Source organism: Lagopus muta, chromosome 2 (assembly GCF_023343835.1).
Source record: "Lagopus muta isolate bLagMut1 chromosome 2, bLagMut1 primary, whole genome shotgun sequence".
In the NCBI taxonomy this organism is placed as follows: Eukaryota; Metazoa; Chordata; class Aves; order Galliformes; family Phasianidae; genus Lagopus; species Lagopus muta.
Window position 1 is genome coordinate 106,854,535 of NC_064434.1, and position 20,268 is coordinate 106,874,802.

The window sequence follows — 20,268 nt, forward strand, 5'->3', positions numbered from 1 at the left end:
TTTATGGCGTCTTCAAAATTTTGAGCAGTTTCTCCTTTTGGTTGTAGGTTTTATGCTTGTGAAGTTGTAGAGAACAAATTTAAGCAGCACACGGTAGAGTATTTCTGTTAATGCGGTCAGTAATGATAGAGTTGAAAAAGTAAATGTTTAAATTGGATTTGGCTCCTGACTGAAATAACTGTGAAAACTCACAGCTTGGAGCTGTTGCCTCAGGTTTGTGTGGTAGTCTCCTCAGTTTCTGATTGTTTACAATGTTAGTTTTTATCTATTTGGATAAGGAACTTTGTTTTCAGCCAAACTCCAGCTCTGGAAAATAGTGGAAGTTTTTTGCATTATTTTTTTCTAAGTTGATTGCTGTGCACCTTTGTGGCTCTGATATTATGAAGTAAACAAAGCTTGTAAGCAGATATTGTCACACGTGACTGTCAGGTGATCTTTGAATACCACGGGGGCCACTGGTTGCCTTCTGGAATGGTAAGGTGATCTGTGGGCTGTAAGGCCCGGAGCTGTGCACATCTGGAGATACAGCGACTTGTTCTCATGTGGGAACTGGCTTTTGTGTTGCTGCACTGACTGCCTCCGCTATGCTGAGTGCCACAGAGAATCCCGAGGTACCTTAGGCACGTTGTAACCACACAGGAGTGTCCAAGTCCAAATATTTCTTTTGTCCAGGAGCCCCATTCAAATTGATTACACTTTTTGCCAGTGACTTCTGTGGAAAGAGAGGCGGTAAAAAAGAATGTAGGTGGTGGTGAAAGGGTCATAAAGAGCCGGACCGATAGGCTTTCATTCCTCAGCTCTTTCTCAAATCTGTGTTGTGATTTCCTCCTTTTTCTTCTTTTCTTTTCATCTTTGTTTTCTGTTGGATGCACGCTTTGACTGTGAAAATGGATGAAATGCTAGCTGAGCCAAGGAGAAATGCCGAAGAAAATCAAGTTGCAGCTTTGCAGCTGACAAAATCCGAGTTTCCTATTTCCTGTAGTAAGCTGCTCTTCTGTGATATCACAGTGCAGGACATCGGGTCTGGGCAGGTATAAGTACTCCTCAGGCTCAGATTCTGTCTGTTCTGGGAGAAGTTGCTGTAATGTTATGAGGATGTTGATTTGAGCCAATTCATTGACAGAGTATTTGATTGCCAACAACTCTGAAGGTCTTTCTGTTCCTGTTTCAGAAGAATGAAGAAGTATTAATAGTGGAGTATGGTAATATTGGTTTTTCATTATGTGAAAACAAATTTTCTTTATTAGATGGGCAGGTTTGGGAAAACTGCTAGGCCAAATTCTGGAAACAAGTCTCTCTTTAAAAGCTGCGGTGAAAGAGAGAATAAAAGAAATAAAGGTTTAGAACCTACTTTTCTCTTCCCACAGGAAAACAAGTATGGGATTTCATTTGGAGGTTAGTGCTGGAGGTGGGCAGGTGGCAGGCTGCTTCCCATCCAGATGGGGGGACATAAGACTCCAGAGATGGAAAGTTAGCTACTAGGTGTTAGCAAGCAGCTCCCCTCCCAGCGTGAAATGTGTTGGCTATTGCTGAGCAGAAGGTCGTAGAGTCCTGGAATGGCTTGGGTTGGAAGGGACCTTAAGGATCATCTTGTTGCAGCCTCCTGTGTGGGAATGTCACTGGGGGGCAGGCTGCAAAAGGGATGGCCTGGCATGCAGGGTCCTGTGCTTCCCTGCAGCAGAGCAGGAGGGCTTTTCTCCTGATGTGGTTTTCAACATGGCAACCTGTTCCCATACTAAATGGAGCTGGATTAGCACCCAAAGGAGTTCTGGCCTTAAGGTCCTTCGCAATACCCTGAGTGCGGTTACGGAGGGCATGCAAGGACAGTCCAATATTGCTGGTCACTCTTAAAAAAGCATAGAGCAGAATCCTTGAATTTCTTTCAGAGGGGAAAACACAAGCAGGACGGTGACCACTCATGCTTGTGACTTTGATGTGGAGCCTGAGGTCACGGTGGCCGGGAGAGCCCACATTAACACAAAGCCCTTGTGCACTTGCTGCTGGAACGCGGGTATCCCGGGCTGAGAGCCTCCTTTGTTGAAGGGGAACAACTGTAGCCAAACTAATATTAACCGCTCTCCCCGACCGGGCTGAATGCCCCACTGTTTCACTTAGAAAGAAGCTGAAAGAAAAAGGCCCTTCAGTTTTCGGGGAGAGCAGTGCAGCTGAACAGACGCGCATGGACAAATTGTGGCATAGTCTAGAGGCCATGTTCATGGCTTCTCAAAGGTCTTGTGAAAGGTCTGACATTAGCAAGCTGCCTTTTCATGAGATAGCTGGGAATGTAGATATAATGCCATGTTCAGTCAAGCTGGGTTTGTTCATAAACATTAGGAACTGGGAGTCTCGGAAGCATGGCCTGAGTTATGTGTACGTGGTGAGTTGCTCACGGGTCAGTCCTCTATTTGATATGTGCCCTGGTAGAATAGTCAGTCCTGCACAGCAAAACTGTATCGAGGTCAGGGAGGAAGGCCACAAATACGATATCTCATTTGGAAGTTTTGTGTATTTCCTGTGTAAGCAAACAGAAGTAGTATGGTCCCAGATGGCACTGCACAGAAATCACGTTTGTTGTTGCTTGCAGAAAGTGCCACTGCCTCGGTGATTGTGACGATGGCAAACATACCGGAGGGCTGCTTTGGGTTTGGGTGGCTGGCTTTTTTGTTAGGGATTTTCTCATGTCTGTTTTGGTTCTGTCAGAATGGAGTTTTTAGGTAGAATCCCTAGGGAATTAGGAGCAAAAGAGACGCTGAGCAGTGCGGTGCCAAGGTACAGCAATTAACTGCGTTACCTCCGCACTCTGTTCACAAACAAGGGGTGCCCTCATGTCTGTGAGGATTCAGCAAAACAGTGAAACAGTGCCCTGTTGCGAAGAGATTAAGAGTCTGAACAAAAGGAATGCTGGCTGCCCAGATTTTGCTCAGTAAAAGCCCTCTGCTTTAAGAAAGATATCTAAATGTATCTCGAGGGCTTGGCAGGCATTCCAGAAATCTGCAGAGCCCGCTTCTCTGTTCTGAGCCCCACTGAGGGTAACGAAGCTGCTCCCTCGTTCTTAGATAACTCCTCAGTGGGTTCAGCTTCCAAGCTGACATCGTCTGTTGGGTTCAGACTTCCTCTTCCCCTCACCAAAAAACACCAAGAGTCCAGTTCTCGCTGTTTGTTGTGCCCAAGCAGTGTTTCCACGTTTTTGAATATGATTTGTTTCCAGGAAAAACAGGAGAGTGATAATAGGGCTGTCTCATCCGCAGTCAGATAACTACAGTTTGTTTTGGGTAATTATTAATTCTGCATCTCGTTTAATATCTTTCCATGGTTATCTCCAGGGAAACTGACTTACTCTGGTAGTGCAACTGCCCTTTCTTCAGGGTGTGTTCCTCCTCTCAGCCTTTCCACTTTGCCTGGCAATATAATGAAAGTGACTGCTCTGAAATTGCGGATGTGACTGTACTTTGACTGCATGAGTAATAGTCGTTATGGAGTGACAGTTCTGTACTGCTCTGAATGCACAAGGGAGGTGTCTAGAAACGGTGGTTTAGTCCTGAACTTCTGACCTCTGCCCTGTTCTTGTGTGCTGGGAAGCTAACCCTACCTTTAAGTGCTCAGCATCACAAGCAGATTAAAGAAAGAGAAGGCCAGGCCTGGAGTACTCAGCATATCTTCAGTTACATCGGTGAGGGATGGTTGATTGAGGCTCCAGTCTTGAGCCCGAAGTCTGAGGGAAGGGTATCAGTAAATATTTTATCCACAATGGTGGGGATCACATTTGCTTCCTTAGAGGTGAGTTGCACCCCTTCCTTCTTTGCATTCCCCACCAATTTCACTCACCTGACAGATGTGAGCTGTACTTTGTCCCCATGGTCTTACCTGGTGACGAGTGGTATTTTGCTCCCAGCACAAGAAAGCCATTGCAGAAAATTGGCAATACCTCTAGGCTATTCCCCAGCAGTGCCCCAGGTGACGTCCTGGCCAGAGTCCCTTCCACGTGTGCGCTTGGTGACCCAGCAGCTTCTAACAGATGCTTGTGCAAGACATGGTTGGTTGTGCCTGTTGCTGCAGTCCTCATGCAAGCGATTCACAGCAGAAACTTGAGGCTGTGGCACATTTTGTTCCACAAATCTGTTGCTGCTCATGTATTGTTGAATCCTCTTCTCTCTCCACACCTCCTTTCCCTCCAAATAAACTAAATAAAATAAGTAAAGATGCCTGATAGGATATATTATGAAGTCCCTACGGGCATGTGATGGGTGCCTTCCAGAGGGGTGGAGCACAGAGCTGTGCTGTGTTCTGGGCTGGCTGTGCTGCAAGGACCAGCATCTGCCTCTTGTAGCAGCACAAAGCAGCAGCCAAGAAGGGATTTTTCCTCTCTTTGTTTTGCCTGAGCGACTGAAATGTCACTGTGTGACTTCTGCAGCACCTGGTCACAGGCTGTCCTCCACCTCTTCTCCACTCTCCATGAGTGTTGCCCATTGCAGTTGTTTCCTAGGGAGAGTTTTTGTCTGTACACGTGAGCTACCTAATGCCGGAGCACCTTCTTGGGTTTGGTGCCATGCACGTCAGCTCTCCAGTTTAGCACCTGTTGCCAAGTTTAAATACAATTCTGTGGCACCAGCTGCAAATCACTTTAGATTCAGATGTGTTCGTGGTGCTTTTTCTTGTGCATTTGAGTGAAGTTGAAACGTGCTTGTACATTTGGAGATCTGGAAAACACTGTGCTGGTTTGGGAATGCACAAATAAGGTGCATGCAATCTGCGTAAGATGCCGTTGATGCATTTTCATGTTCTGCAGTCCTTGTGTCCTGCTGGATTTCAGTGAGTTTCCTGCCTTTATATTAGTTGCATTATTTCACAACTGCCTGTGTATACCTGCATCTCTGTGCAGTTTGCCTATGAAGGTGCATAGGATTATTTTTGGGACGCACAACAGTGTATTTCTGGGGAGGAAGAGGCCAGACAGAAGAGCCCACTGCAGTGCGTTGAAGGCCATTTGGTCATTTGGGGTGTTTGGGTGCTTCTTCCATTGATGGCGCTGAGCTGATAATGTTTAGCAGTTAAATGGTGCTAAAAAATTGAAGGAAGTGAAGGGAAATTATTGGGAGATAACCTACACAGAAGCTGCACCTTTGTACCCGTGCAGAGCATTTCAGTTTGCCTAGTCACTGCATTGCACAATCCAGAACGACTCACGAGTCCACTGTAAGACTAGAAAAACAAGTGATGTTTCTGAACGAAGATGCATATTTAAGATGTTCAAAGCAAAATTTTACTCAACTAATTCCTCCAAATTTGCGTCACTTTTTAGATCTCGGAGATCATCTAGAGTTTCAAACAGAGGGAGTTTTTGCATTTTCCTGCTATTGCTTTGAAAGTTATTCTATGGGCAAATTATACTGTACTTTATGTGTCTTTTCTTCCCCCTGCTCTCGCACGACTCCAAAGACTAACATGATTTTGCTTAAACATGCCCCATTGTTCCACCAAAGCAAATCAGTAAAGGACCTTTGGATCAGAATCAAACAAGCTGGCAGGAAAATTCTGAGGTGAGGAATTAAAATTTATGTGCAGCTTTGTACCTCAGAAGTCACAAGAAAGCAAGTATGGCACGAAAAGACAGATTCTTATTTTCTTAATTAACGTGTGGATTTGTTAAAGAAGAGCTTTAATATACAGAGTGGCTGACTGGAGTGTGTGTTTGTGTTAAAGCTGAGGTTCCTTTTTCTGGAGCTTTACAGGTGAAGGCACAAGTTCTGCTGTTCTCAAACAACAACCCCAGGACTCAGCAGGAGCTCTGCATGATGGGTTTGCAGATTAGAGCAAGAGAAGATTAGGGGTTTTTCCTCTAATGCTTCTTATTAGCAGTTTGTTTTAAATCTCATTAGATTTCATTCATTTTAAAAACTCCCTTCTTAGAAACAACTGCACGTTATAAATACCATTGGTTCCTTCAGTGGCACAGTAATTGTCGCTGTAATTTACCCTGTCTTGATGGGTGTCAGGCCTCCCGCTTTCCTTGTGGGGGTGCCTCTGGGATTTTAGCTTAGCTCTCCATGAAGCATGCTGAGCCATGGCCTGGCTTAGCTGTGCCACTGCTGCTTTCCTTCAGAGCCCGTCAGTGCAGCGCAGTGCGGCTGCCTCTGCGCTACAGCCTGCAATTACCAATAATAAATTGTTCTGTGACCATGGCAACTGGATGAACTGAGCACATTGTTCAGCAGGGCTATAAAATCAGCCTGTTAAACTGGAACTGTTATTAATCCCCGATCAACACGGTGGTTGTTTAAATACGTGTTCTTCCATTTAAAATATTTCTGCGATAATGAAAATTATAATTTAACAGCAACTAATTATAATGATAACATCTCTTAGCACTCAGATTTAATATTTTGAGAGACTAAATGCATTCATCATAGATTTATTTATTTTCTATTCATGGTTTTCTGTCATTAAGGTGAAATTAGATTTAAACATGAAACCAACAAAGGTTTGGCTTTTCTTTCATCTATTCTGACTGCAGTGAGGTTTTAAAGGAGCACGGTGAAAACACAGCACAGCTTTGACATTTCACTCTATGTAATGTCTATGCCTGTGCCTCAGATGAAGGAAAAGACCCTGCAGCTCTCTGGAATCCCTCCGTGGGACTGAATGGGAATGCTAGCTGTTTGTTTTCTGGCTTGTGTTTGTTTAAGCTTGCTAAAATTCACAGAATCACAGAATTCCTTGGCTTGGAAAGGACATGAGGAGTTTTATTAGGTCCGACAAACCTCTTGAAAGCAGTGGCAGTTTGAGTGTTGCTTAGGGCCTTGCCCAGCAGGGGTGTGAATACCCCATGGCTGATGAGGCACGGTCACAGTGGGCCCCGTGCTGCTATCTGAACACCATCCTGGCCAAAGCCTCGGAGCTCGCCTTGCCTGCACACACTCAGCCTTGCAGCAGCAGCAGCAGGTCAGCTGCCGTGCCTCGTGCCCCCTGCGAGCTGCTGTCCCTGCTGCTCCTGGCTTTGCTCGGTACGGGATGGGCGTCAGGATCCAGTTCCTCGTCTTCACATTGAGAGCCCTGCCCTTACTGACTCACCTCTGCGTAACAGTTACAATTTCGTATTTCCAAATTCCTAGATAAGGAGGATCCCAGCCTGCCCACATAGTTGTTCTGCAGAAACAGCAGGTTACTCTCATTCTTGTGTGGGAATTGTTGCATCAACCACAGCGAGGGTTAATCTTAAAAAAAAACAAAACACAACACTCCTTCATCCTACCTTCATTCCTCCTCCTCTAAACAAGTAGAGTGCACTGGAAAAACACTTGCTGGGCTTGCTAGGGACAGGAGGAAGTAGACGGTCTGTACTTAGTTGAGTGCCCATTGTCTTCTCTGTGTGTGCCAAGCCTTGCCCTCACCCTTGCTCCTAATGCTATTCAGCCAGTGAACTGGGCATGAGTTAAAAATAACAGCAGTGCCCCCTTCCAGAAAAACCCTGGCACTTCCCTGCATTATGCTCTTAATGTTTTCTAAAGGAAACTGCAAAGACCCCACAAGACCGTAGGTGCTTGAAATAGTTCTGTGACCTCAGGCTGGTCATTGTTCTGTGGGAATTCCAGCGGCTTGGGGCAGCCAGCGCGTTTTCCATACTCCTGAAGAAGAGAACTGTCTGCTATGCAAAGGGAGAAAATGCCAGCAAAACACATCAAATAAGGCGTTTGTGTCCTTTTATTTTCAATACAAATAACACTGAGGTATTTTTCATGCTGTATTCTAAAGGATCTCCATTCTGAGCTACATATTTGGCACTCCTGAGGCCACAAAGTTAATGTCTTTATTCCACTTTATTTTTGTTATTTTGCTGTAAAAACATTATTAATGTACTTATCCAAATACAGCGTGAAGATGAGGTACTGGTCTATCTAATGCTAAAGGGGCAGTTGGCTGATTTATGCCAACACAGAGAGAGCTGAGCACGTATTCTCTCCAAATCTACTTAAATACATCAATTTGGTTGTCAGAATTAAAAATAATTTAAAAAAATCAGCTGAGTTTAATCTGCTAAACCCAGATGACTTTCGCTTACTTGGCTTTGGGAGCCTTCACAGCACCTTTTTGCAGATGGACACAATCGTTCTTCTACATGAATCAGAAGCTGGCTTTTGGAAGGGTTATTTCTGTACTGCTGACACCAAAATGCCATAAACCCTGTGTAAAAATAAAGACAATGGGGGGAGCTGCCCTTCCAGCCCCGTAATGCCTGGCTGGCTCCCGGACATTGTTCTGTGCATCGCTTCATTGTTCCAGGGAGGGTTAGTGACATCAAAGAGAAAACAGCAGAATTTTTTTTTCCACATGCTGCATTATGTAGCTTTCCCTTTTTTCTTTTTCAGAGCATTTTCAGCAGTGAAAGTAGTCACATGCTGGCTGTAATGTTTAATAGAGAAGGGTAGATATTTAATAGGATTTAGAAGCTGGCTGGTGCTTCCTAGTGAAAGAGAATGGCGTGTTGTGCACAGCCCTCCCCTGTGACCAATGATCTCCATGTGCAAGGGCTGGGAATGCAGCAAGGATTTTGCTCCCAACAAAAATCACCAGCTAAACACGGTACAAACAGAATCACCTCTTTGCTTTGTCATGTTTCACATTCGCATTCAAGTTCTTGTCTAAGTCATGTTCGAGCATGTAGAACCTGGCATAGTCTCACCATTTTTAACTGGGAAGTTACACCGAAGACTACTTTGTGCCATAAATAACCATAGCAAACACAGGCTACTTCCAGCAGCAGCAGCATCATTCCTCTGTGTTAATCTGACGAAAACCAAAGGAGATGCTGTTCTAACGCTCACCTGGCTCTTTCTGAGCACCAGCCCCACGTGTGGCACAGCCATGCTGCCTGCACAGGACGCAGGCTTATTTCCTGCAGGTCTCGCTCTGCGCTGTTGCTTGCCTCTGCATGCTTCTGTTGTTACCAACCTCTATTTCCTACATTCATCTCCCTTTTTTCCATTTTCATCCTATCCTGCCTTTGGTCCTAACCCATGATCTGCAGCTGGAGGGAACCATCATCCACTGTTCAGTTCTGTTGCCTTACTGCTGAAGGGGAAATGGCCATTGGGCATTCAAATGTTGTGAGAAGCTCATTTCGTTCCCATTCCTCTAAGAAATTAGTAGCCCTCCTCCTGGCCAGGCGATCCTTTTTCCTTCCATCATTTTCTTTCTTGCAGATCTATTCCAATATATTTTATTGCAGACTCTATGTCTAACCAATACCTGACTGCAGTTCTTATGTGTTGTTCTCTGTAGGCTTCTGGCCTCATCCACCGGCGCAGCACTTAGGTGACAGAGTGAAAAGGCCATCATTCTGGGAGTGTTTCTCCAGGCAGATGTTTCTCTCCTTAGCTGCACCAGTACAGGCACACAGAGGTGCTTTTTTCCCCCTCAGTATCATATTTAGCACTGCAGCAGCTCAGCAACCTGCAGAGCCCTGCAGCCAGGCCCTGCCGCCCTGCTGAGCTGTGGGGTGCCTAGAAAGGGCAGCCTGAGAATCCCTGGCCCTCCTCTGTCTTGCACAGATATGCGAGGGATGGGAGCTGCCAATGTTGCTCTGTTCCCACAGCACTGCTGGTGGGTAAAAACCTCCAGGCTGGGATTTGTGAGACTGGTGGCTGCTGAACTCCATATCCTCACATCTTTGAGAAAACACACAGCAATATCCTGCACCCTGAAAGCCTACAGTAATGGCAACATTGTCCTGTGAAAGAAAGCTCTGTTTTTCTCTCTGCACAGTTAGCCGAGGTTACGATCTGAGGAATTCAGGGAAGCTGTGGATATTGAATATCAGCAGAAGTGGAGTGCCTGGAGCAACTCTCATCTGATCTCTGAGTCAGTATGTGTTTAGCAGTGCTTCATGTAGGGTGCACTCTGGCTGCGTTTGTTGCTGTAGTGAAAAAATAATAAGCCAGAAAAATGACTTCCAGCATGGAAAGAAAAAAGATTTAAACCTGCAGGAGGTCAAGCATTTGCAGTTAAGAATTAAAATTGATCCTTACTCTGCCTTGCTCAAGGTGTGACAGGGGCCCGCACACACCGGTCCTGCACAGATCATGTGGGGCTCAGTGGGGACGATTTGTGGTGCCTCCAAACCCTGAGCTTGGCCAGGGCAGCGAACACTCAGGACTGTCCTCGGCACTCGCTCTTGCTTTCGGCTTCCCTTTTATGCACTCATTTCTCTATTTATTCAGCTCATTTCAGAGCACTCCACTGCTTATCAGATGTGGTGCAGAGGCGTTTTCAGTGCAGGTGCTGGCAGGAGCTTTTGCACTCTGAAAGCTGTTTTACCTGTGCTGGGCTGGCAGCGGTGAGCACCAAACATAGTTGCCATTCAGTTCTAAACGGATTCAAGGTCAGAGTGTTGAAAATGTGGTTTGACTGGTATGGAAGGGAGCAAAGTGTCTGGAGGCTGTTTATAGCAAACAGGCGGCCGCACAGGTAACCCTTGCCACGAGAGCGGTTGGTGGTGGTGTCAAGAAAGGGCTGGGGCTGATAGCGCTTTCTGGCATGCAGGAGCAGCCTGTCCTTCTCTCAGCCAGCTGTTGGAGCTATGCATTTGGCGAGGCATTTAGTACAAGTTCTCCATTATTCTGGCCCAGACCGTTTTGTTCACTCAGCATGTGGAATATAGAGGAGATGGAGCCCATGGCCTGCTCTCACTGCAGTGACTTGGGTGGGTCAGTCAAAGCTGACTACATTTGGGTCAAGTGTTTTCCTCACTGAATTAGTAGAGGCAGAAATGGTGGAAAAGGGGCTTGGATGGCTGCTTGACATCCTGGCCTGGGCTGGCTTATGTGGATTTTGGGGAACAAACTCTAGCTTATTTACCGAAGTTCTAAACAAAGTAGGTCCTTGATCTATCTCAGTCACAGAGCTGGAGCTTGCAAGCTGCCATGTGCTAGCGGTATTGTCAGGAGGGTTTCCGCATAAAGGAAATTTCCTTCCTAGTGTTGCTTCAAGATAAGTTGGATTCTCTATTATCAATACTGCTGTTAGAGCCCCTTCCGTTTTCCTGCTGCGCATGTTTTGCATGTCGTATGTTTCTCTTTACCCTTGGGAAACAAATGTTTTCACAAGCTGTAGGCCGCTTGGAGCCCCACCCGTATCCTCTAGTTTTAATTAATCTTCAAAACCTAAACATGTGGTTTGGAAGAAATGAAGGACATCTGTCAAAACGGTCACAGGAGGTGCACAAATAGTGCTTCAGAGCCCATCTCTGGTATCGTCGCTCATGGGTGCACCTGGCTCCTGGGGTGCATGCAGGTTTTTGTATAGCACTGTGTGTTGAAATAGCTGTAGTTGTGTTCTGTGTCAGAGCTGCACCAGCATCTGCACGTGCTATGACCTGAAATTACACAGCAGGAAAATGCAGTTGATGGGTCTGAAAGGGCTGGCGAAAGCATTGCAAAAACTTGCAGTCGTTGTGAAATACTGTGTGGAAGAAACACCATGTAGAAATAACCAGGAGGGGTTCAAATACGACCAGCCTCAGTCAGATGGTTTTTGAAACATGCTGCCTGTTCCTGCATCGTGGAAGCATCGGTGGGGAGCAGCACCTGACCCAGCAGCTAACTGAGCTGCTCAGGCACACAAAGAGAGGCAGCAGCAGGCTCAGCGTGTGGAGACAGTGCTGGAATGGCTGAAGCTGTTGTCTCTGAGGGGACTTGGAGGTTATTTCTGTCTGCAGTGTGAACAGGGAGCAGGCTGCTCTGCAGAGGGTGGGTGGGGATGAGGTGTGAGGAGACCAGAGCGAGGGTGGGGAGCGGAGGGGCCAGAAAAACCAACCGAACCCGTGAACTTCTGCTGTAAACAGGAACTGGAGGCCCACAGAAAGAGACACAGAGGAAACGGGAAGGTAAAAGGGGAGAGGCAGCAGCTGTATGTGAACTAGACTAAAGGAAACACGCGTAGTGGTGCCGAGCTACCGAGGCATTGAGGCCCCCCAGCTGTACAGGGAGTGTTCCCACCCTCTCCCTCACCAAGAAGTTGGCGTGCTTAAGGATGCTCAGGCAGCACGTATGGAAAGGAGTCACACTCCTGAACTTTCTCAGGCTTTTACCGCTGAGTCCGTGCTGCCTGGAGATTGCGTGGCCATGTCCCCTCGTAGGGCCGCGAAGTCATGCTGGGGTGGGGAGGTTTTGTGGAGAGCCATGGGGCCTCTGGGCCACATTGGCGCCATTCATGGAGGGACTGTCCTCCCCCACTGCAAGCACTGCCCTCGCTCGGCTTCTCTGTTGCCTTCTTTTGACTCCTTTGACAACAACAGAAGATCCTATGTTGCTGCCAATTAATGGAATGGCACCAAGGTTTTCACAACCTGACACGGCATGTCAGTGTTTCCTACGTTGTGTCCTTTCTGTTTGAAATTAGGCTTTGATCCTTCATCTTTTTATTAAAAACACATGGATGTTCTTCCCATTGCTTTTCTTGTGATCTAAAGTGAGGGGGATTGTTGGTAGCCATAGCTTTTGACCAAGGATTTTTTTTTAATGGATAGCTTCATAGTGGTATCTGATAGCTTTCTTGTTTATCTAATATTTTCTGTGTCCAACTTTATCGTTAGGACACTGTCTGCCCATTTTTCTCTTCAAGATGAACGTAACCACAGGGAACTCTGAATATGTTATGATTGTGCAGTGATTAAATAAACTTGCTGAGCTGTTCTGGGGCTTGCTTAATCCACTGGAGCTGGTAAAGGGACATGGTAATTTCTATTGGGATTTTCTTTTAAAGGCGCCAACCATTACAAGGTTTTTAGTTCTGTGACTCATTCATTTCAAGAAATATTGCAACTGAAAGCTTTGGTAGACAAACACTTATGTGGATACAATATTCCCAGGAATGTGCTATAAACTGCTCAGAAAGAATGTATTTAGGGTTAGTAGATACTGTATTTAAATCACTGCCTGGATAGATGACCATTTCCACTGGTCAGAAGTGCTGGTTTTTTTTCCTTTGGTCCAAGATTGAGCTAGCTGAGCTGTTACACCACTGGTGTGAATTGCAGTGTGGTTAGAAGATGCTGCAGCTTTTATTTTAGTTTCCTAATGTATAGCTGGGTGAGAGCTGTTATGTGTGGAACAGTTTCAGTGCATTAGCTTTGGGTCACTTCCTACTACATGGCCAAGTAGCAAAAGTAAACTCAGAAATGCAAGGGAGGAAGTGAAATCTTGGGGTGGGGTTTGTATAAACCACAGGTGAAGCTCTGATCTGCTCTCAGATCCCTTCTCCTTGCCACTGTTCTACTATATTACTTCTTTCCTTACTGTTCTTTTTCCTTGGGTTAATTTCCCAGCTTTCTGCCCTCTTCAGCCTCAGCTGATGCCTTGGTCATCAGGCTTTTGTTGCTTCCCTGCAGTCCCATGAGTGGGATGCTGAAGCTGGTTAGGCACAAGCTGGGGTAAAGCCCTGCGCTTTGGCCTCAACAGCCTCATGCAGTGCTGCAGCCTTGGGGCAGTGGCTGGGAAGCTGCACAGAGGTAAAGGTTGTGGGGCTGTTAACTTTGTGCCCAGTTGGCCAAGAAGGCCAACGGCACCCCGGCGTGTGTCAGCAGCAGGTGAGCGGCCCTCCGCACTGCCACTGGTGAGGCCGCACCTCCAGTGCTGCGCTCAGCGCTGGGCCCTCACTGCAGGAAAGACACCGAGGGCTGCAGCGTGTCCAGAGAAGGGCAGCGGGGCTGTGAGGGGTCTGGAGCACAAGTGTGATGGGGAGCGGCTGAGGAACCGGGGCTGTTCGGTCTGGAGAAGAGGAGGCTCAGGGCAGACCTCGTGGCTCTGCAACCCCCTAAAAGGAGGCTGTGTGAGGCAGGGTCAGCCTCTGCTGGCAGGGAACGGCCATAGGACGAGAGGGGATGGCCTCACGTTGTGCCAGGGGAGGTTTGGGTTGGCTGCTAGGAACAATTCCTTCTCCAGAAGTGATTCTGCACTGACACAGCTGTACAGGGAGCGGTGGGGTCACCTGGAGGAGTCCCAGAGCCGTGGGGATGAAGCACTAAGGAACGTGGGCAGTGGATGTGGTAGGGGCGGGTTGGTGGTTGGACTGGATGATCTTTTCCCACCTTTATCATTCTATGATCATACCCCCCCACTCTGTAGAAGTGCATTGCAGCAGGTGGGCACATGCTGTCTTATGAAAGAGGGCATCCACTGGAACTCTGTGCAGTCAGACATAGACTTTGCATTCCTCTGCACTGTCGTTGGCATTTTCTGTGTTTGCAGCTGCACACTCGGAGTTGTCAGGTTGGACATGTTACATTTTTGTTTAAGATTGATCAGTCTGTATGTCCTGTTTCTGAATGCATCAACACCATTAAAGAGACCTCAGGAGGTTTAGATGCTCAGCTGCTTGGAAATGCCAACTGCTTTCATTTGTAGGTCTAATTATGGACTTAGGATTCCAAGTTTGAGCACCTGTGTTTTGATAAATTTGGTCTGTAGTAGTTCCCAGCTCAATGAAATCTTTCTGCTAACAAGGAAAGGCTTCATCCAAAGCCGTTGGCAAAAGAATTTAACCACAAAGATGTCTAAAATTTTCTGTCTGAGAGTTCTCAGCTTGGCAGATAGCTGTTCAGGAGTTTCTGAATTAATGTGTACTGTAGTGAACCTGTGCATTAAGACAGCTCTCACATGCAGTGTTTTCATGTATGAGCAGTTGTGAAAGACTCTGGGAAGAGAATGTGGAAAGAGGCCATTTTTCCATGGTTAAAATAAATGCAAGTCTACCTCAAACATGCAGTTATGGAAGAGTTCATCATGATGTTGTGTAAATACAGTTACAAATGCTGAATCTGCAACCAAATACTGTAATGGGGGAAAGGGAGAGTAAATGAGAAGTTTGTTCTCTGCTTTTTTATACCTGTGCTAATCCAAAGAGACCTTTGCTGTTTCAAGGGATCTGTTGTGGATTTGACTTGTATTTGAGAGCAGAAGTTGCCCTGTTCTTCCTGTGGTGGATGGTAACTCTTGAGCTAACTACTGGGCACTTTGATCAGTCCGAAGTGGCTTTTACATCGCAGCTCTATGGCTGACCTCTTCACACCTTGAGAAAGCTGCTTACATGAGCAGCATGCAAGTCTGCAATCTATATTCCAGATTTATTCCATAGATAGTAACGCAGTAAAATCCCCAGTGATGAAAGGGAACGTGATAAAACAGGGAAAAAGGTGGATTTCTGATGAGAAGTCACATTTTCTGCAATGACTTGGCAAAGAGACGGAGCCGGCTTCTTTCACCTAAAAGACAGGACGTGTCTGAGCATCACATTCTCATCTGGGTACATGAAATGTGATTTATTTTGAGTAACACTGTGTTGTTTTCCTACCAGATGAACGTGAGGCAGTTCAGAAGAAGACTTTCACCAAGTGGGTTAATTCCCACTTGGCACGTGTGTCATGCAGAATTACAGATCTGTACACCGACCTTCGCGATGGAAGGATGCTCATCAAACTCCTGGAAGTTCTTTCAGGAGAGAGACTTGTAAGTGTTTGCTCATTAATATTCATTGTGGTTTTCTTCTTCATTTGTTTTGGTGAATGCTTGACCCAACTGAATATTGAAGGTTCAACACTGCAAGTGTCTTATGTATTAAACGAGGTAAAAAAGGTTTATTATTTCAGGAACAGCTGGATCCAGACACCATTAAAATATCTTCCTACTGGTTTAGGTAAAAACCGAAGGAAGTCTTATTTGAATGCTTCTTGCAGGTAGGTGAGAGGCTGACCATTTGTGCAGCATGCTGCTTGCTCCTGTGTCTGACAGAGGAGTCCTTGTGAAATGCCAGCCCAAGGCCTAGGTTATCCCTTCTCCCCTCCCTAGAGTGTGCTGCAGGGGAGTGAATGACAGCAGGTTGGAGAGGGCCAGCTACATGCTGGGGATCATTACAGTGCTTTCACTGTGCCATCATCCATCATATCCCACTACTCAGTAATGCTCCTGGGTGTACTTGAGTTTATTGCAATAGATAAGGCTTGGAATTTTTTTTGTTATTGTTGTCAGAGAAATACCTAAAACGTATTTAATAAATAAATTCCTTGGAAAAGAAAGAAAATCCCTTTGATATCAGGTTGTGGTGGTAAGTAAAGCACTCTAGTGAAAAAAGCTGCTGCATGACAGGAAAACTGTGTGATGAAATGGCTGAAGAGTATAACTTTTTCATTCAGTTCCTTAAAATGATGGCTGTGCTCTTAACTATCTAATTTAAAGCAATCTTTTCAAAGAAATACGGGTCTTTAGCTAAGACCTAAGGCTATGTGAGGTTGCAGCTGTGTAATCGCTTGTCATGGAGCAGTCCTATTAATGAAAGCTCCATGGGCTAAAACCCTGGGTAATGAATTGAACATATGGCCTACAATGTAGCATCTGTATAGTGAGGCAAGAAAGGGAGATTTCCAAATGCATCTGTGAGGTTAGAAGGAATCTCTGGCATGCAGGACAGTATCCTGTCCCAGCATTGTGTGGGTTGTGGTAAACAATCTCAGTGCTCTGCTATATTTTGCTCGAGATGCGTTTCTCTCTGCGTCAAATAATTAACTTTGGTGAGGTGTTAGGATTGTCATGTCACTGCAGGGAGCACCAAGATCAGGTTTTATTTGTACAACATGCTCCCATTATTTGAGGGTCCTGGCAGCATTCTGGCACCTCTGTTTAGATCTCTGTATCTACCTGCCAAGATTTCAGTGTCAGTTAGCAGCAGTGAAGCTCAGACCAGCCTTGTGACTCGTGCTGCATGATTCATTTACATTTTTTACTCCAGGTTTCAAAAATGCAAACAAGGCTTATGCAAGCTGGGTGGGAAGTGTGCAGGAGTCACCCAATGAGACTGCTGGATCTGAGTTCACATCATCCTCAGCATATTGCATTGGCAGCTGTCTGCACTACCACGAATTCCTATTTATTGTAGCTTTGTTATCTCAGGATGGAGGACAGCAGTCTCTGTTTGAACAGTGCATTCCACCACACCTTTCTCTGCAAACAAGAGTACAGATAACGCAATGCACTAAACCTTGAGACCATTGCACACAGCACAGAAATTCCAGTAGGATTGGCACATAGCATACACCTGCTGATGTTCTCCAGCCTGTTGGAATTTGTTGTGCCTGTCACTGGTTAAGTTCTGACATTGCCGTGCCACCCAAGCAGAAATGTGAAGGCAGTATCTTATGCAGAAAACTTCAAATCAAGACAAGAAATATCAAATTTTAAGGAAGCAATGAACAATCCCAGTAACTCCTCTAGATCATTATTTTAATATGATGTGTTTACTGATGCACTGGAACAGGAATTTTATGCACATATTTGAGTCCAGGATTCTGGGGCTGGAGCCCATGGAGCAGAGCTGCTGTGCCATGCCCTCTGGGACACAGCCTTTCCCTCACCCCTGCCTGCCCTCCCCTGGCACAGCTCCATGCCGTTCCCTTGGGCCCTGTTGCTGTCACAGAGAGCAGAGCTCAGCGCTGCCCTGTGCTCCCTGTGAGAGCTGCAGCCCTCTCCAGGCCTCCCCTCAGCTCCTCTGCTCTGTGCTGAGCAAACACAAGACCTTCAGTGCTCCTCATATGACTTCCCCTCTGCACCCTTCTCCCATGCTCCGTAGCCTTCCTCTGGGTGCTCTCTGATGGCTTTATGTCCATTTTGAACTGCGGCCCCAGAGCACAGGCAGTGCTGGCAGTGAGGCTGTGCAGCACAGGCCTGGTGACCCCAGGGTACGGGTGGCCCTTCTGGCTCCAGGGCACACTGCTGGCTCAGGTTCAACTTGCTGCCAGCCAGAACCCCCAGATCCCTTTCCATGGGGCTTCTCCCCAGCCCCTTGTCCCCCAGTCTGTGTGTATAGCCAGGTTTGCCTTGTCCCAGGTATACGATCTGGCACTTGCTCCTGTTAAATTTCATATTGTTAGAAGTGAGCGTGAGTTACAGTGGCTGATGGGGGCACTCCAGTGTGGCAGCAGGTACAGTGTGGGCCAACCTGCTACTGAGTGCAGCCATACTTCCCTATGCCTGGTGCTCCTGCTGCTCCCTCAGCTCCCTCTCCCCAGTGCAACCTGCAGGAGTCCATTAAACCTGATTTGGTGGTGCCAGCAGGTGAATGGATCCAGCATCATCTCCACTGAGAGCCTCCTCCAAGGGACTGTTGCACCCAAAAGCAGTATTGGGTTCGTGGAACTGCTCCCTTCCTTGACCTGAGATCCGACTTTCTCTACTCTGTTCTCCAGCCTCTGGAAGAGATCAGTGCCAACTGAAAGTTGATGGTTGCTCTGGAGTTTACTTGTCCAGAGCAGCGCCTTGCTAGCGAGCATTTCTTGTGATGTGCTGCTACTTCAGCTGCTGTTTCTAGGGGACATAATTGAGCTCTGGCTGAAACGCTTCCCCTTGAATGCAGTCTGAAAGGAGGATTTTGCCTGAACTGTTTCCACAGCCAGTTAACTACATTCATTGCAGAAAACAAAGAAATTGTGTCAGTTAGTAGTTTGTCTTTTATCTCTGGCCACTTCTCAGTGAACACAGAACAAGCTATTCATCTGTAACCCCTATCTGCAGAACAAATTTGCTTCAGTTTTCTTCAGTTTTACAGCTGATTTTTGCACGCTGCTAGCACACTCATGGCTTTTTTCATTTGCACTGGGCCTTCATAAAATGGTGTTACTTTGGTGTGGCAGTTCCTCCCAAAAGGAGTCATTTGGAATAAAGTTTGAATGTTAGTTTCACACTGCTTATCTACTTGAGCTGACAAAAAAAATCACTTTTCTTTCTGAGGGTGTTTTATTGACTAGCAACCATCCAAACTGGAGTTGACTTTTCAGAGATCTGCATCTGTATTTACAGATCCTCTCTGGAGTGTTTGTTACCTGTCAGCTGTCGGTTAGTTGTGTATCTTTGTAGAGCTGTCCTTTTCAGTATGGAAGAGCTTGTACTGGAGAAAAGAGCAGCTTAGGAAAATGTAATCAATGTGGTGTGAACTTAAAAAAAACAAGCAAACAAATCTTCCAGGTAGCGAGCGAGTTGCTGAAGCGCCTAGGTAGAAAACATGAAGGAAGGAAGCAAGTAAAACATTTCAGAAACAAAAGGAAATTGGTGGCCTAGTGTATGTGGCAGAGGTCTGGGATGTTAGCAGTCCCAGGTTAGCAGATTTGACATGTGCTGCCATTATCCTTGAGATGTACACTGGTGGTCGAATATGCAAGACAAGTGCATGCAGTGTTAGTGTGATAGGACCAGAGGGAATGGCTTCAAGCTACGGCAGGGGAGATTCAGGCTGGACACGAGGAAGTATTACTTCTCAGAAAGGGTGGTCAGGCACTGGAATGGATGCCCAGGGAGGTGGTGGAGTCACCGAGCCTGGGGGTGTTCAAGGAAAGGCTGGATGTTGTGTTGAGGGACATGGTTTAGTGGGAGCTACTGGGAATAGGTGAACGGTTGGACTGCATGATCTTTTAGGTCTTTTCCAACCTTGGTGATTTCTATGATTCTATGATTCTATGATTCAGTGTTGGTGGCCGGCATTGGGCTTCGTGGACGACTCAGCTTATTGGACTGAAGTTACCATGCTTTTTGTTTTTTTTTAATGAACAGTAATACATGCTTTTCTTCTCCTTTGTACCTTCTAGCCCAAACCAACTAAAGGAAGGATGCGCATCCATTGCTTGGAGAATGTTGATAAAGCCCTGCAGTTCCTGAAAGAGCAACGAGTGCACCTGGAAAACATGGGATCTCATGATATTGTGGATGGGAATCACAGACTGACACTTGGCCTTATTTGGACTATTATCCTGAGATTCCAGGTGAGGATGCATGCATTACATGCATACCTGTACATGTTTGAGTTTTCCATACTTACTTGTAGTCGGTTTTATCTTGCTTTTTAAGATTGGAGCATTCCTAAACCCTTCAACATGATAGGAGGTAAAGATGCTTGGCATCTGATGAGGCATGCTCCAGAGCTGAGGGGAGAGAGTGTAACTTCAAGATCTTCTGTGGCAATCAGTGAGAATTAGGTCAGAGATTTCCTGTGCAGAGGGTTATACTTTTTATTTTTTAACTTCTAACAAATATGAAGCTCCTGTCACAGGTATATAGAATCATAGAATGGTTTGGGTTAGAAGAGTCCTTTAAGACCATGTAGTTCCAACCCCCTGCTACAGGCAGGGACACCTCTCTCTAGACTGCAACCCCATCCAGCCTGGCCTTGAATGCATCCAGGAAGGGGACATTCACAGCATCACTGGGCAGCCTGTTCAGTGTCTCACCACCATCACAG

The 20,268-nt window shown here is 46.2% G+C and overlaps 1 protein-coding gene across 3 annotated transcripts in view; it reads left to right on the plus strand.

The window, feature by feature from the left end:
• SPTBN1 (spectrin beta, non-erythrocytic 1) overlaps positions 1-20,268 on the plus strand; it is a 122,479-nt gene that overhangs the window by 53,595 nt on the left and 48,616 nt on the right. For all 3 annotated transcript variants that reach the window (XM_048935189.1, XM_048935188.1, XM_048935190.1), the window contains 2 exons: positions 15,346-15,497; positions 19,619-19,792. In XM_048935189.1, coding sequence (XP_048791146.1) covers positions 15,346-15,497; positions 19,619-19,792 — 326 coding nt within the window. The remainder of the gene's footprint in view (positions 1-15,345; positions 15,498-19,618; positions 19,793-20,268) is intronic.